Source organism: Nelumbo lutea, chromosome 5 (assembly GCF_056320005.1).
Source record: "Nelumbo lutea isolate HS-2025 chromosome 5, American lotus-T2T, whole genome shotgun sequence".
Classification (NCBI taxonomy): domain Eukaryota; kingdom Viridiplantae; phylum Streptophyta; class Magnoliopsida; order Proteales; family Nelumbonaceae; genus Nelumbo; species Nelumbo lutea.
In genome coordinates, this window is record NC_142688.1 from 67,200,883 (window position 1) to 67,213,569 (window position 12,687).

The 12,687-nt window shown below is 35.9% G+C and overlaps 1 protein-coding gene across 3 annotated transcripts in view; it reads left to right on the forward strand.

The window, feature by feature from the left end:
* TIC40 (hydroxyproline-rich glycoprotein family protein) overlaps window positions 1-12,687 on the forward strand; it is a 69,605-nt gene that overhangs the window by 16,670 nt on the left and 40,248 nt on the right. For all 3 annotated transcript variants that reach the window (XM_088944126.1, XM_088944128.1, XM_088944127.1), the window contains exon 6: window positions 4,588-4,867. In XM_088944126.1, coding sequence (XP_088800252.1) covers window positions 4,588-4,867 — 280 coding nt within the window. The remainder of the gene's footprint in view (window positions 1-4,587; window positions 4,868-12,687) is intronic.

Sequence of the window (12,687 nt, forward strand, 5' to 3'; positions counted from 1 at the left end):
AAAATCAGGGAGGTGGTATTTTCTATAGATAGAGCAAAAGCTCTAGGCCCAGATGGTTTCACAATGGCTTTTTATCAAGACTGTTGGGATGTTTTGGAAATGGACATAATGCTATCTTTGATGAATTCTATGGAAGGGGTGTAATCAATCCAAGCTTGAATTTTACTTTCATCGCACTAATCCCAAAGAAGAAAGATGCCTCTCAACCAAAGGATTTCAGATCAATTAGCTTGGTAAATAGCCTTTATAAGATAATTACAAAGGTGTTGTCTTTAATTTCTTGAGATTATAAGATAAGACTAGTGGACATGGTTCTCAAGGCGGCACCTAGGCTACAAGGTGCCCTTGGAGACTGGCCTTGCCAAATTGCCAAGCTATTTGGTTCATTGTGTTATAAGATACTTTTATGTTCTTAATTTCTTGAGATTATAATTATAAAATAGACATTTTTAAATGAAAATATTCATTTTGTGTGTTTATATACTATTTTTTTTTTTATTTTGTTGTTTGTTAGGGTTTAATAAACACGGACATTGCTAAATGCTATATTTAACCCTCAAAGGCTTCAAAACTTGAACCAATAAGGAAGAACTTAAGGTTTTGTCTAATAAACACATTTTCTTCTTCCACATATTTCCTTTTCTTTTCTTCTTTTCCTATAACAAAAATAGGGTTTCAGCCCTTGTATTTTTTGAATTTTTTTTCTTTCTTCTTTTTCTTCTCATGAATATGTTGATTTTCTATATTTTAACATGAAGCTTATACTTTTCTTATGAAAATTATGGATAATTATTAAGGAAATATGGTTATGAGACCTAGGGAACTACCCTAGGATATATGTTTGTTACTTAAAAAATTTCATTGCCCAAGTGACACCTAGTTGCTGCCTAGGCAACTAGGCAACAAGGTACCCCCCTGTCGCCTAGCCTTGCCTTGGCACCTTGAAAACTATTCTGGTGAATTGTCTAGCTCTAGGAGTCCTAGTGACACCTACGTGCCTTTAATTCCTTTACCACTATTTCTAGTTATTGGGTTATAGAATACGAAGCTAGTGATGACATGCCCAATATGCCTTCTCACATTAACCTCCTATAAGCTCTGTTCTAGGAGAGATAAAATTACTATAAACGATGGATCTCACACTATAGTATTTGGTATTGGTGAAGATAAGGTAAGTGTAAATGATAAAAAAATATGTAAGTGTAATCTCTCAATTCAATTCTCATGTTCCTGAACTCTATACTAACCTTACTATTAGTTCTCTTACACCTTAATCATACTATCTATAACACCTTCTTGGTTAGACATCCAAGATGATAGCAACAGAGCACAAAAGATGATATCAACTCTCACTATTGGCTTTACACAAGTTAGGATCAATAAGAGTTTTCACTCAGCACTTAGAAGAAGCAAATCAGTATTGACAGCAATTCAAGCGAGAAGAGATGCACTCCAGCCCTTTCGAGTGTTAATAAATGAAAGAAAACTACTGCTAGCATCTTGACAAACTGCCAAAACAATGTCCACTGTAGCCAGAAAAATCCCCACTGTAGCCAAATATTGACCATTGCCAACAACGGTTCTGACAAGGCAAAACAGGGCTAGGTGACAATATAGAGCTGAAGGAAAAAGCCTTAAATATTCATCATGACTCAAAAAAGTATGGGAACATTTCCAATAGTTACCTAAATACAGTACAGAACTAAAATCACTGATTCCATTAAAAAATCTGCAGGCATGCAAGTATACCATTGAATACAGCCAACAACATTCCATTTCTGGAGGTGATAGGGAAGGATAATGTGTAGATGCATTAGATTAACTATCTTCTGGAAAGTTTGGGAGGAGAGTAATGCAAGAATTTTCAATGGGATGAATTGATCCAAGAAATGATCTTTGAATACTTCAAAGTTGAGGTAGTGCATTGGCTGAAGACAGTTTATGGACATTTTTGCCCCATTTTCAGTGGATGATACACTGTTGGAGAGTGGTAGCAAGCTCATGTACCAAGAGGTAGTGGCAGCCACCGTGGAGTAGTCACTGTAAACATAATTTTGATGGTTGTAGTTGTTAGATAGTGTATGCCCTTAGCTCCAATCGAAATGATGTATTTTTATGACATTTAATGTAAATGAATAAAGTACATATTTGATTCGTGTTATTATGGTGTGTTTCTGTGTAATACCTCTAAATTGGACACATATGAGACTCGTGTTAGTTTAGAATGTTCATAATCGTTGGATAGATTTGGGGAGATTTATCTTGATAAGGTTGACACTGATGTGCCACCAAGTTGGTTGGGGTAGCCTGTCTCAACTGCCAGGGTGAGACTCGAGGTACATGTAGTGTAGGTTCACCTGACCGCTAGACTCGATTATGATATTGCATTAGGTGTCGGATTGGGCTGTTTTTGATATTCTAATCAGTGAGATCCATAGAGGGGGTCAAAACCTATGTATGTTGGGACAGTCTGAGAATTCATCTAAGTGGGTGATCATAGTGACAGAATTAACCCCTTTGTCGGAGAAAGGTAATGATCGGGGATGCACTTTCTCTGATGGAAACCAAAGCTGCCAGCAACCAATTTCAATCGTTGAAATTTGTTTTTGCAAAATATATTTATATAAAGATATACATATATATTACAGTTTCAAAATGTTTGCAAAAGGTTTTAATTCTCGGGATCCATGTGAGTAGAGAGTGCAACACTGTTCCTTGCATCCGAGGGAGATGTCATCTTTTGTCGGGCAGTGTTTGATCATTATGGGATAAGAGGTTAAGTGTAAGACCATTGAGGGTAATACTTGATGGGCTAATCTTGCATCTGCCCACAGTCCCTGGGTTTTTATAAGGTGGCTTGATCCAGGGACCACTTAGTGTAATTGTTGGGTCCATTAAGAGCCCATGGTGATGGGCTTAGGGGTTCATTATGTCTCACAGTGAATTTGGCCAGGCCTTGTAACAGAGACTTGGTTGAATCCATGTGGCTGATGTGTAGATCAATGTTTGGGTCCTACGCCATACAAGGAAACCCAACTGGGCAACAATTTGGAAGGTTAATGAGCACATGGACTTAATGGGCCTAAAGCCCAAACCAAACTGGTTTAATTTGATTAATTAAAGGGGGGCGGTTTTGGGATTTGGATCAGTAGATAGGATAGGGAGTTATCCCAATCCACTCAGAGATTCCAGATCCAAATAATGATTTGGATTAGGAAACTCCTAATTAGATTAGGAGGGCTGATCTTAATCTGTAGATAAGATAAGCGTTTATCCTTATATCTTAAAGAGAGTCCAGATTCAAATAAAGATTTGAATTAGGAAACTCCTAATGAGATTAGGAGCTGCTCCCTTTAAGGTTATAAAAGGAGGATGAGGGCGAACCTCCATTCACTCAATATGATCTCAGATACAAGAGAGAAAGAAAGCAACAGTAAGATTGCACCATCTTCTGCTATTGTCTTCTCCTCCTGCTGCCGCCATTTCCAGTTCGTTCTCCACTTGTAAGAGCGATCAAGAAAAGTTCTTGATATTAGGTTTTGGTAAAAAACTGATTTGAAGTCGTGTTCACATACCCTCCATTGAATTCTTGCTGAAGGATTCGATTCTTGTGAAGAACTACTTGCTGATTTTGCTCCACCCTACACTGTGTCATTTTCAGTGGGAGCAGTCTTTGGAGATCTCCTTGGGCGTGAACACCTTCATTGGGAGTTATTATTTCTCCGTATCATGTATCTCCCTCTCCTACTTTTTGGTTTTAGACATGGTCCGGTTTAGGTTCAAGATTGATCATTAAAAATGTAGATTTTCTAAAACAGGGAATGTGATTCCCACATGGGAGAGAGAGAAATTTTTGAAAATTCGCTCTACCTACTTGTAGGGTTCAGCTATCCATATGATGGATCTCTCATCCCTTTCTGTTGTTTGGGAAACCTGGGACCATCAGGGGTAGGAGTTGTATTTTGAAGATGAGTTTGGATTTGTTGTAGCTCTATTTTCAGGTCCTATTGGAAGTGGGAACTCAATAAGGGAAGAAGTATTAACTGATTTGCATGAATTGAGGCTAGCAAAGATGATGAACTTTGGGAACATTGTGGTTGAAGGGGAATCTAAAGCAGTGGTTCACTGGATGATGAACAGCCAGGTAATTTGTCCGTATTCAAGTCATTGAGGAAATCAAATGGCTTACAAAGGGAGGTAGGTGCAACGTTTCAGTGCATGGAAAGATCAGAAAATACTAAGGCTGATGCTTTGGCTAAACAAGGGGGTGGTTAGGGAACAAATGTTTTGGGCTCAGACATAAATCTGTAAATACAATATTTCCTATGTTTCAGCAACAAGGGTTTTGTTATAAAAAACTGCCATAACTATTAATCACACAATAATCAATTTCAATTAAGTTAATTTTCCTAGTCTATTTTCTTTTTCAATTAGAACTCATGCTACTTTATGTGGCAAGTGTGTTAGAGATTATTTTTCTGTTACAAAGTTTGGCATTTGACTTTATGTTCTGCATTTGAGTAACTGCATGATTTTAGTATCTGCTTGTATGCATCACCTAAATTTCTGGTTGCAATCTTCTGTCAGAAATATGCCATGCAGCAGGCTTTCAAGACTTTGATGGGCCAGATGTCCACAGAAAATAAACAGTTTGGAAATGCTGTTTTCTCTCCGGGAGCACCAGCCTTTTCTCCAGGATCACCATTCCCATATCCAATGTCCACGGTATCAGCCCCATCTGCTGCACCTGCTCCTTCTGCTTCACAGCCTGTGGTTACTGTAGATGTACCTGCTACTAAAGTAGAACCAACCTCAACAAAAGAAGTCAAAGATGAAACTGAAATAAAGGAGGAACCTAAGAAATATGGTACAATGCATACTGTATCATTGCTGACATTTTCTACACTTAAATAGAGTACTGTTCATTTAAATGTAGAATACTGTATTTGATGAGAAAATGTAGAATGCTGTATCACTGCTGTCGTTTTCTGATGTTGATTGATCTAATTAGGAAGGATGTTTTACTCATAAATACCAAAATAATGGAATACTGTTCATTTGGGGAAAGATTAAGGAAATTTGAACTTGGGAAGACCTGAAAATTTTCAAAAAATATGAATGACCAATGAAGGAGTATTACCTATCAAAAATAGAAAAGTAAACCAAATGAAGGAGTATTTAACTATTTATTGCTGGTCATAATTATCTAAGCCTTGTCCCAACTATATGAGGTTGGCTACATGAATCCTGTTCTGCCATTCTGTTCTGTTCAATGCCATATCCATTGTTAAATCATTTCCTACTACTTCCTCCAAAGTCCCTTTCAGTCTGCCCCTCTTTGTCTCTTCTATGCTTGTGATCAATCCTAGGTTCATATGACTTCATTTCGGGCTTTTTTCTTTAGTTTTTTTTTCAAGATAAATAAAAAAGAAAATATATTAAAATCAGAAAGAACAGAATACAAAGCAAGGCGACAAGGAATCACCCGAAATAAGGCATAAATATCAGAAAAAAAACATAGAACCATCTTTAGATAGGTATCCCTTCTAAACAAGATCAACCGCAAGTCCAACCCACTTACAGAGAACCTTTAAACCCAAAATAATGCTTCATTACCAACCAAACTCTCAACCTTGTCTTTCGACACCCCTACTTCCCTTATTTAACCAATCTTTATCACCACACTTCCCACATACTCCCAAAGGATCAAGTCAACTCTACTCTCCCTTTTCTAGATTCAAAAAAGCATTTTTGTCAAATTCTTCCCCTCCTACAAAGAAAAGACTGTTTTTTAGTTTTACCACTCCTCAATTTAAGCATTTACATTTCTGCCACACTCATTTTTTCGACATACTGTTTCCCAACATTTTACTCCATAGTTCATACAACATTGCTGGCCTTAGAGTTCTATAGAATTTTCCTTTTAACCATAGTGGTTTATGCCTATCGCGTAGGACGTCAGTTGCACTCCTCCATTTTGTCCATCTTGCTCTAATTCTAAGAGTGGCCTCCTCGTTAATGTCTCCTTTATTGTTGATTATTGAACCAAGGTAAGTGTACCCTCTTTTGCACTACTGTTATTATTAAATTTACAGTGCATATATTTTGTTTAGTCTTATTTATTTTAAAACCTCTAGTTTCTAATGTGGTTTCCCATAAACCTAATTTTGTATTTAATTAGTTTCACTATATGTAATCAGCAAACATTAAGCACCATGGGACTAAGTGACTTGGTTTTTAGTCAATTCATCTATGACTAGTGCAAATAAATAGGTCTAAATGCTGAACCTTGGTGAAGACAAGTAACAAAAGCTTAGTTGACTAAAATGTTACTACTCAATTGATTTGTTGGTATTTCATCATCGTTGTAAGTGACTTTTGTGATACGAAACAGTCATTTAAATAAAGAAACACAGCAACCCAAAATGATATCACCATGAACCTCAAAAACAGATCTTTGAGTTGGAGGGGTTTGTGTGTCTAAAATGTTGGGGTTTTCTTATTTTGTTCCCTATGTAGGGAAAGGGGATGGGGTGGTAGGTTGTAGTTGTAGATTCTATTTCAGAGGGTGCATTTTTTAAATAAAAAAAGAACCTCAAATAACATTCTTGGAATCCCTGTGCCTTAAATGTTGGAACTCTTCTTTTTTTTTTCGTTTTGAAAGGTAAAAATATTGAAAACAATCCAGAAAAAGGTAAAAAGTATTGAATTATATTACTCAAAAGGAGTGCGAGATTCCCTTAAACTAGGTACAAGATGTGATTATATAGGTTTATACAGCTATACAAAAGATGTACTGCTAAGTGCTAATATAGTATGTTCACTGTTCACTCATTTAGAAAATCCACAAAAAGGATCCTCTCCCATTGTTTAAAGATCATCTCTCTTTTCATGCTTTTGAATTCCTTCAGAACACATGCTGATTCAACTAAGCACCTCTCAATCTTCCCAGTGAACTGGTCAGGATCTGTCCCTGCGTGAGTAAATATGCTACTATTACACCCCAACCATGTAGACCAGCACAAGGCCTCAGGAGCTTCTGCCACAATGTCCTTCTCCTGGTACTGAATGCCTTAGATGGCCAGGCTGCAATCAGAGAAGCCAAGTCTCCTGGTATGACCATGAGTACTCTGAAAAGATTAAGAAGTAGTACCAAATGCTGTAAGAGTCTGGGTACCATATCAGAAGATTTGAAGGAGAAGGTGGTAAATTAGAGCTGGTCTTTGGTCCAACATATTTAACATGTAAGGGGTGATGACCTGTGAGTTCTATAATCTTCTGTCTTGGGGTGATGATCAGTATAGTCTTGTAAAATAAGAGAAAAGGAGTTAAAATATTTCTAAGAATCAAGGGCCAGTTTTCTCAGGATTCAGCATCTATAAGAACTATTTGAAATTCACACCCAATAATTTCTTAATAGTAATCGGTACCATCTATAAAATTTGGTGTCAACACTAACGTATAAGAAGTTTACAAAACCTTAATTTTAAATCTTTAATACTTCTCTTTTACAACATTATTGTGGACCTTACAGATTCTTGTTTCCCTAGTTTGAAGATTCCTGCTCACAGTTTGACTTAGTTGTGGATAAGGTGATTTCAAAACTATGCGAACCTCTTAATAATAGATTTTCTACCCAAGACAAGTATGGAGCATGATTTCTTTCCTTCTTTTTTTTGATAGCTAACAGTATATATTTCATTAATAAAACTCCCAACTGTACACAAAAGCAGGCAGTGGGCCAACATATGCAAAACTAATCTCCCCAATGAACCAGCTAGCATATTAGCACTCGTAAGCACCCGATTGACTGAGGTGTTCATGGCAGTACCTAGTGAGTCAGCCAGTCTCACTGGTCAATGAATCAGACAGTATATTAGCATTCCTAAGCACCCTTTTGACAGTCATTGTCTACTTCCACATTCCTCATTTCCTGCATCATCATCAGTCTTAATCCTTGGAATAAAGTCAAAAGTTTGGCCCTTAATGAGTCACCCTGACCCATTGGACCTGAATAACTTAGAATTGTTTTACCAGAATGATCCCTGACAGCTCCTCCCACAGCAGAAAGCTCTGGGTTTCCAAGGCAGCATCGTTGAATGTTGAGTTTAAACACCCCAGCAGCAAGAGGGGACCATTAAACAATCCTTTGTTGTATTGTTATTTGAAATTCAACAACAACCTGCCACTCTAGCAAATCATTTAGGGAAATGCCTTTCAACTCCTCAAATATCACATTCCAATGAGGAGTTCCTTATCATTGTTCAAACACTTCCTCCATCGGTTTGTATCCTTGCATTTCTTTAACACCACAGTATCTTCCTAAAGCTTCTTCCCTCTTTCTCAGACAACATAATATCTTATATTTTGCATGAAGGGAGGAAGTATAGTCAAAGTTGTTTTCTAAGAGCTTTTCAAAGTTGGCCCTATGAAAATGTGGTACAGCAGAGCAACAACAAAGTTTGAACCAGAAAAGAAGAAAGAAAGGAGAGATGAGAGGAGAAGAGCGGTGGAGAGAGGAGAAGAGAGAAAAGAGAGAAGAGAGAAGGGAGAAAGCTGCCGATCTGTTTTTGAGAAGGATTAAACTTTCATAATCCTCTCTAAGCAGTCGGACCACCTTTATATTAATAATAAAATGATGTTGAATTGCAAATATGCCCCTGTTTATGATAAATAGTAGACAGGAGTGTCCGAAACATAAAATAAAAAAGACTTCTCTATCTCTACTGCCCGATACACCTGGAAAGGCTATTCTTTTAACACCCCAAGCAGTTCCCGAGTTCCATCCATTTGGGTGCAACTTGTAAATGCTCTTGGTGACCAAATGCCTTAATGCCCCTCTTTATTTTGGAACCTCCAAACCCACTCAGTCATCAAAGCCAAGTCCCCCTTCAGAGAGATTGGACAGTATGGACTTGATCCTCTCCCCATTCAGAGATGTAAGTGTTTTTCCAAGAGGCCAACCTTTTGACAATGCTTCAATAATACCCTCTTATATCTCTAGGACTACCTCCCGAAGGAAGCCCTAAACATTTAATTGGCCACTCTTGGAATTTACACCCTAAAGCACCCAAACACTCCTACAACTCCACTCTCTCCAAACCAATTCCCACCAAACTACAATTTTTTTTGATCAATAATTCACAACTTTCATTAATAAAAGGGGAAATATATACAGAGACAGGTTTAGGGGAGATAAGATCTCTTAACTCTCCCACCAAACTACAATTTCCAAAGTTAATTTCCAATAAGATTTAAAATGTCGATGTCGATGGAAATGTTACTTACCAAAATATAGGACAAATGTCGGAAATGTCGAGGGGAAATATTGTAAAAATTAGAAACTTAGAGACATTGTGGAAATATGCAAAGATATTTTGTAAAATGATAAAAGAAGCATTAATACATATTTCTAGACTATTATCTTATTCCCAACCATTATATAAAGCTAAGAAACTAAGATCAATAACAAATTAGTAAATGACGATTTACTGATTTATTATGCATTTTGACGTTTTTACAAGGTTATCTGATATTTTCTTTTCTTATTTTTAATTCTGATTTATTATAAATTCTAATATATTTATTTCACACTAGTAAATAGAAATACACTTATTCTGATTTTTTAAATATTAAAGTTATAATACATTATGTTTTATTATAAATTTAATAAACTGATTCTCTTTTTTGTAGTATTAAGATTATGATAAATTCTGATTTCTTATAAAACTTAATGAATTTATTATGATATTTAATACTAAATTTATAATAAATTATGATTTAGTATAAAATTTATTAAATTTATTCTGATTTTTATATTAAATGTAGAATATGGTTTATTATAAAATTTAATAAACATTTTCTGATTTTAATACATTTTTTAAAAATACTAACTAGTTAATATTTTATGTTTTATATTATAAAGTAATTAATTTATTCTTTTGTTTTTATATTTTGTTAATTCTTTTTATAAATATTTTATTTGAATTATTAAATAGAAATTATTAATGGACTAATCTATATTAATATACTGTATTATATTAATATAATATACTAATATATTATATTTTTAATGTACATTAGTCGACATCTTGTTGACATAATAGGAAAAATTGTATTTTTTTGGTTATTTGGACCGATTTGGTCGACATTTCCGAAATATAGGAAATGTTGACCGACATAATGTAATTTTTATATTACCATCCACTTTCATGTCGGTGAGCCTCGACATCGACATATGTCGGGCGACTTTAGCGACATTTGGCACATTTGAAACCATGATTTCCCAGAAACCCTCTCCTCTCTTTCCAATATGTGTTTCATGGCTCTGACATCTTGAATTTCCCTAAATTTACCTTAGATCAAAGTCTTGTTTGTGAACTGCAAATGAGAAACTACTTGATTTTATCTTCCCACCCTAAACCCACTGAAGCGTTTCTTTCATAAGGCCTTTCAAGTGCTTACTAAAGATCTCGGTGACCAAAATAAACAACATTGGTGACAATGGGTCCCTTTGTCTTATACCCTTTTATGCCTAAAAGAAATCTTTTCGGGAGGCATTGATACGAATTGCAAAATGGATGGTCCTCAAACACCAAAGGTTTAAAGTGTCTATGTCGGTGGAAATGTTATTCTCCCAAATATAAGAAACATGTCAGAAATGTTGGAAATATTGTAAAAATTATAAACATGGCGGAGACATTTAAAATATGCAAAATATAAAATGGTATTTTATTAAATGATAAAAGAAGTATAGACACACCTTTTTAAATTATTATCTTGTTCTAAATCATTAAACAAAGCTAAAAAACTAAGGTTATAGACAAAAGAATATGCTCTGGAGTTAACCTGTAAACCTTAAGATTCAGAGCTTCATGAAAGAATGAGTTAAAGCGAAGTTTTAACTCATAGAAAATGTAAATGGTTGTAATAGATCAACCAAATAATCTTTTATACAAACAAAAAGCTAATATTTAACTTCTTGTTTGAAATGAATGTTGAGCTAATTCAAAGTGGTAATCATGTAAGTTAGGTGGACAATTGCATTGTTACTTCATATTTACAATATTGTCACCAACTTATGTTATAATACTATCTCTTGGACTCCACAGAGTATTGGTAGTGTTCACTAGGGAATATGCTGATTCTAGTAAAATTTCATGTTGCTATCCATGGAAGTGGAAATGGAAATGTCATAGGAAGCATCTCTTGTACTTCACATAGTGCAGGTGGTGTTCATTGGGAAATGTCGATTCTGGTAAAATTTTGTGTCACTATCCATGGAAATGGAAATATGTTGTGGAAGTATTAGGGAAATTGGGGACTTTTTAAACCATGCAAACACCACATTATCCACTTTGTCCACCTCTAATTTAAACCCATTTGCTCCATTACCCATTAGAGGAAACCACAATCTACATGATCATAAGTTTTCTCCAGATCCAGTCGGAACACAATGCCTTTTCTCCTTGTCTCCACTGCCTCATCAGCTGTTAGAGTTTGTTCCAGAATCTGCCTATCCTTAACAAAAGTCCCTTGTTCTTTCAATACCACAAAGTGCAACACATTTTTAAGTCTAACTGTCAGCACTTAAGCCACAATTTTGTACAAACTTGTGGTTAGAGTAATAGGTTGAAGTCATGTCTAGAGGCATCTCCCACACACTTTGGAATTAGTGAGACAAAGGTTGCATTCATCTCCTTTGCAAATTTTCCCCTCCTATAAAACTCATCAAATTTTCCCAACACATGGTAAAAGGCCATAGTGAACTAATCTGGCCTAGGGGCCTTATCATCGCTCATCCCCATTACAATCCTCTTTATCTCCTCCCAAGAAGGTTCCTCAATCCTTGCAAACAATTCTGATGGAATTCTTTCTCACTGAATTCCCTCCAAAACAGGTTTCTGTGGCACCAAGGTGCATACAAGGCCTTGTAATGTAAGAGTAATTCACTCTCAAAAGTCTCAATTTCCCATTTTGTCCCTTGTTTCCTCCACTTCAACCAACATCCCAGAAATCAGATTTTTCTTTCTTCTTCCATTTTCCATCAGGTGGAAAAATTTTCTGCTGCCATCACCTTACTTTAACCACTTACACCTTTACTTATGTCACCAACAAATATCCTCCCTCCTTATCATTGTCTCCAAATCTGCCTTCAATTTCATTCATTTTTTATCTTTCATCATCACTTAATCCCCTACTTTCCTCCTCTGTCTTATTTAAGGTTTCAATTTGAGTTAACAATTCCACCTTCTCCTGCACCCTTCCAAAGGTCTGAACATTCCATGACTTGAGCTTCCCTTTAATCCATTTTAATTTTTGCATAAATTTAAAACCAGCCCACTTTTCCATATGACACTCCTTCCACCACCTTTTTATCTTCTCCTTCAACTGAGAGTGGTTTATGATAAAAATGAAAGCTGAAAGCTGAAAATGGCTAGTGGATATCTCTTCCATCACTGAGAGTGGTTTAGCATAAATTTAAACCGTTTATCCACATGTTTTCAAACCTGAAAGCTGTAGGGCTAAAGGATATCTCTTCAGATTGGAATAAAAATGGCTAGTGGTACGCAATTGGTCTCACCAAAGTTTTTAGTACCATCGACCCAAAGTATTCCTCTCATACCGAAGTGACTAGGAACCTGTCCAACTTACAACAAACCACACTTGTAAACTAGACTAGGTATA